The following is a 5,016-nucleotide window of genomic DNA, read 5'->3' as shown; positions in this document are numbered from 1 at the left end:
AAAAAAAAAAAAAAAAATTAACAAATTAACCAATTAACCAATTAAGAAGTAAGCTTACGGATTGACAACAGTTGTATATCAATTTAAATGCTCAAGCATGTTCCCTTGAGTAGAGACAAGGCAAATGTGTGCAACGTGGATTTCTTTCCTGTGCCTTCCTCTTATATTGGCCGAAATGTCCCACTTATGCTTAAATATGCATAGTTCTACTATGCTGTTGTTCGCTATTTCGAGGAGTTTCTTTATTTATAACGCCGTTTTTTTGTATGAAGGTTCAGAATTTTTTTTTCTCCCTTTTTTTCGGCATCTCTCACCTTTGTCTACATAAACTCTTACAAAGAGATAAAGATGCTTGAAGAAAGCACTAAATTGTGTCATGGAAGGAGCGCCAAGTGGATATCGAAAAAGGGGAGTCACACCTTTTTCTGAATACGTACAGTGGAAATAGAACACCATGGCGGAACACACTGGGTCGTGGGAAACACAAAGAGAAGTCTCTACCCCTGCTACTGGAAACTTAAAAATTACCAAAAAGTGAGTTGAAAGCTATAGCTGCATTTTTCTGCGAAATGTTGAAAATGTCAACATAGAAAAAAATACAACAACAAACGTAAACATAACACAAACGGAAAAGAAACGAAATAAATAGTGGAAGAGTGCAAAGTTGATACGAAATTGTCTCTAAAAAATTAAAAAAAAGAAAGCATATGCATAGGGCGGCAAAAAAACATGTCGGTGGGGGCGAAATGAAACAAGTTGCATTTCACAAAGACGTTACTTCGTAACTGCGAGAATGAAACATGAATTGGGCAAATTTGGGGGAGAGAGGGGGGGGGGTGACAAAGTCACATATTACAAATCAGAGCAAAGGCAAATCTAGATATGTACGATACGAAAAAATTAAAAAATCAGGCAAAGATGCGCAAACTACTATGTAATAATTCATTCCCTTTTTCTCTTCGCCGATTCGTGGGTGAGCATCTGGGAGATGTAATAGCGAGGGCGTGTGCACCCTTAATCATGTACACAAGCGCACACCGCGTCAGGGGTCCTTCGTCTCCTCGTCGAGGAACTCCAAGAACTGGTCTGATATAGTTTTCTCATGCATGTCCACGCCTTCTATGATATTTTTAATGCCCAGAATGTCGCACAAAATGAGGAACACTTGATTTTTAATACTGCTGGCCTTTAGAGAGTCACGACTATTCTTTAGCATTTCAATAATGATTTGTTTGTCTACGTGATTTTCTTGGCAGTATTCAGTGAGCTTCTTCCTATCCTCATTCAACTTGCTGCTGCGTTCCAGCTTTGACTGCATTACGCTGATATCATTCTGCAGAAGGCCCTTTTCGCGAACCATCTCTTCTATAATTTTATTTTTGCTATTTATTTCTCTTTTGTATTTTTCCACATCCTCTTCCAGATCTTGAAACATCAAGAGGCGTTCCTTACTTTTAATAATTTGTGCCTCCAGATATTTTATCTTATCATTTAAAACATTTATTTTGACATTATTTTCCTCCTTCATCGATTTGATGATATTTTTCAAATCGATCTTTGCTTCGCTTATGCAGAAATCTTCCTCTCTGCATTCGACGAGGGAACTTTTTTTGGGGAAGAATTCTCTACCTTTGTGTAACTCCGTAGTAAATAAATCCCTTTGGCTTACATCCGAAGATTTTCTATACGCTAAATCGTTCTTTGTAAAATGTGTGGAGATTTCGTCACTTTGACAAACACTATTTCTGCACTTATCCGGGGAGTTGCGCACATTGTTGTCGACATCACTTGGGCGGTGCATAATTGCTCCGCTTCCCTCTCCTATACCGACCACTCCTTCTGCGCTCTCACTTTCCCCGTTCTCTTTATCTATACGAGGGTTAAAATTGTCACTTTTGGCATTGTACTGGTAACCGCTTGTGCTGGCCTTTTCCCGTGTCTTCAAATGTCGACTGTTATGGTTATAATTTGCATCATGACGCTGATAATTTGGATTGTAAACGAAACCTTCGTGATTCTGCACTTGGTGATGATGTGTGCTGTGCTCATTCACATTTTCCAAATTTCCCGCTCCGTTATGATGGGAGGCGTGAGACGTTTCTTCTCTCCCCGGAGAAGAAGCGTGCATCCCATTTGTTACAGTGTGAAGGGTGTCTACTACCTGTTCCGCGCTTTTACAACTAAAATGCACAGATCCTTCCTTTTCTTCCTCCTTGTGCTGAAGAAGACTACTATTGACCGGTCCTTGGTAATTTATGTTGTAATTATGGTGTGCAGAAAGTAGGTCGCTACTTCCACTGCGTTGGGAGAAGTTGCCCAGTTTTAGGATGTTAAGGAAGAGGTGCGTTACGCTATGCTCGTATTCTTCCTTGCTCATTTGAGTAATCTCTATTTTCTCCATAAGGTTTATGTTTAAAAATTTGGTTAAAATGAGAATCATGTATTTACTTATGTACACATAATTCAATAAAAGAAAATCGTCTTCCTGTTTGTCAGATGTGTAATAATCAATTTGGTACTCATTAATTAGCAGCTGCACTTTTTCGTTTCTCATCAGGTTGTTAAACAAAATTATGCTTTTCACTATTTCTTCGTACAAGGCATTTTTCGAGTCCACTAAGTTTGGGGGACCCTCAAGGCTGCCACCCGGGGTGGTAGTGGCAGTCGTAGCGGTAGCCGTAGCGATAGCTTTAACTGGGGAAGTGCTTACATTGCTCGCGGTTTGAGACAAAACCTTCTTCCAATTGGAACCATCATGTTGCAATTCCCCCTTTGTCAGATCATTGTCATCCTTACTGGAATTGTTTCCCTTCACGTTTGTGCCTTTTTCACTCGCAAATAATGAATCATCCTCTGTGAGAATGACATTTTGGATGTTTTGCATCGCCTTGTTGAGTTTATGCCACGCATTTTGCATCTCTCCAATAGGTTTATTCAAAAAAAAAGGGAAAAAAAGAAGCACCAGGGCATACAAACAAACGAATGTCTGTTTTCCCTATTTCGTGATAACAGGGTTCCTATGTTTTTACGTAACCTCTTTTTTGAATGCCTTCTAACTGGGGGGGGAGGCATAATCACCTTTCTATAGGCATTTCATACATATTGCCTTTATGCTGCTATGAACAGATGCTCGTACGATGTTTCGCTTAAAATTAGGGAGCTTTAAAATGATATTTGGCGAAACGAGAAAAAAAGGCATTTTTGAAATCAAGTGAGAATGGGAACTGCGCCATTTTGCTATGTGACCTCAACCTTGTTTTGGTTGAGGTGTAAAGGCTTAAACATATAACCTTCCGCTTTTCCTTTTTTCTTTTTTTTTTTTTTCTTTTTTCTTCATTTCTATTGGTAAGTTTAAACGGTTCGTGACAACTACCCCTTTGTGTTACCCTCGGGAGTTCATCATCGTAGCGCATTTTTATTGCGCAGTTCTTTTTCGTTTATTCTGTTCTATTGTGATTGCTTCCGTTTGGCCTAGCCGCGTATGAAAGGTGCGCATACGAACGGCCCGCTTTTTCCCCAACGGATAAGTATCCCGGCGCTCCCCTGGGAGGAGGGGAAAAAAAAAAAAACATTTCGCGTGTATGCATATTTGCAAATATGTACATTCGCGTTCCTACTTATGCGGTAGGAAGTCACCATAAGCATCCCATTTTTGTCAATTCTGCCAAAATTGACATTTTTTTTTTTCTTAAGCCAAATTAGGAACCCTCCCCTTCCGCACCAAAAGAACCCTCTGACCAAGTTACAAGTCGGCAAATCACTCGGAAGACGAAAGCACACAGGCGCCTATGCAAAGCAGCATCTTCACACATATAAATGCGCACGGACATAATCGCGTAGGTGCATAGGTTCCATATCAAGCAGCAACTTACACGAGGAAGGGCTGTTTTCCACCTGCCACGTCACGCAGGCGAAGAAAAGCGAAAATCGAAGACCGAAAAACGAAAACCAAAATGGGGAAAGTAAACATAAAGGACTACGGAAGTATATGCAAGTGGTTTAAAAGACTGACCACCAAGAAGTCCATGCCATTGCTACCGGAGAAAAAGGAAGAAAGGCTGAAAAAATTTACCAACTTTTCCCTATACCATATAATGGAAAAGTACGAGTTCGTTCCGAACCTACTCCTGCAGACGGAGTATATGTACCCGCTTCTGCAGAAGAGCCCCGAGGCCCTGCGTCAGTCCTACTTTAGCCACTACAAGCTTTCGAGCGAAGGCAACCGGGCGAAGTAGTGGTAATCGCGGCAGAGGTGGATGAGCAAATACGCGGAAGAGGCAACCCGCCGTTGATCGTTACCCTAGGTAACCACGCCAAATGGTATAAGAAGAGCTGTGTAAGGAATGTGTTGTCCTCCAAATGATGTTAGAGGAAACTGCTCAATTCTCGTTACGTCTATTTTTTGGGGAAAATTCCTTTCCGTTTTGCGTTCGTCTGTTTTACAATGTTGTACAGCATGTGGACATCACTGTCGCAAGGCATTGCGATCACCTGCGTTTCGCATTTGGCCAAGTTTGCACTTTTTTTTGGTATAAATCCAATATAGAGGATATGTCCCTCAACCACTTCGCCAACATTTAATGCACCTGAGTTAACCCTTTTGGAGCCATAAAATAGTCAGCGAGGTTTGTATTCGTGCCTCTACGCAAAAAAAAAAAATTGCATAAACATATACATGGAAAAATTTTTAAATTCGCGTGTTATTCGTATGTTGATACATGCTACACTCGTTAACTGCGTAAATTTGTTGAGGGAAGCCGACAGGGTAGAATGATGCCCAACACAAAGGAATGACACTCTAACTACTACTACAAGGGGGGTAAACAACTGGCCCCCTACCGCTACTACAAAAAGGGGGTAACATGTGGAACTTTCAATTTGACCATCAGCATGCACACACATCGGCATACAGTGTAAAGCGATTTACCCCCGTTGACTGCGCCTCCGTAGCAGTGCGCAGCCCGGTTTAAGCCCATGGTTCTGCGCTTGGGCAAAAAAGGAAAAAAAAAAAAAAAA

The 5,016-nt window shown here is 41.0% G+C and overlaps 2 protein-coding genes across 2 annotated transcripts; one reads left to right on the top strand and one right to left on the bottom strand.

The window, feature by feature from the left end:
* Positions 1-1,042: 1,042 nt before the first annotated feature.
* Positions 1,043-2,917, bottom strand: C922_00969 (hypothetical protein; the record flags this gene model as incomplete). Its single annotated transcript, XM_008816578.1, has 1 exon — positions 1,043-2,917. One exon carries the CDS (start codon positions 2,915-2,917, stop codon positions 1,043-1,045), a length of 1,875 nt encoding a protein of 624 aa, XP_008814800.1.
* Positions 2,918-3,953: 1,036 nt separating this feature from the next.
* On the top strand, positions 3,954-4,235 carry C922_00968 (hypothetical protein; the record flags this gene model as incomplete). Its single annotated transcript, XM_008816577.1, has 1 exon — positions 3,954-4,235. The coding sequence occupies one exon, from the start codon at positions 3,954-3,956 to the stop codon at positions 4,233-4,235; it is 282 nt and encodes a 93-aa protein (XP_008814799.1).
* Positions 4,236-5,016: the final 781 nt, after the last annotated feature.

This window comes from Plasmodium inui (genome assembly GCF_000524495.1).
Source record: "Plasmodium inui San Antonio 1 unplaced genomic scaffold supercont1.3, whole genome shotgun sequence".
In the NCBI taxonomy this organism is placed as follows: Eukaryota; Apicomplexa; class Aconoidasida; order Haemosporida; family Plasmodiidae; genus Plasmodium; species Plasmodium inui.
The sequence above is the reverse complement of the archived record's forward strand: the minus strand, read 5'-3'. Positions and strand labels throughout refer to the sequence as shown.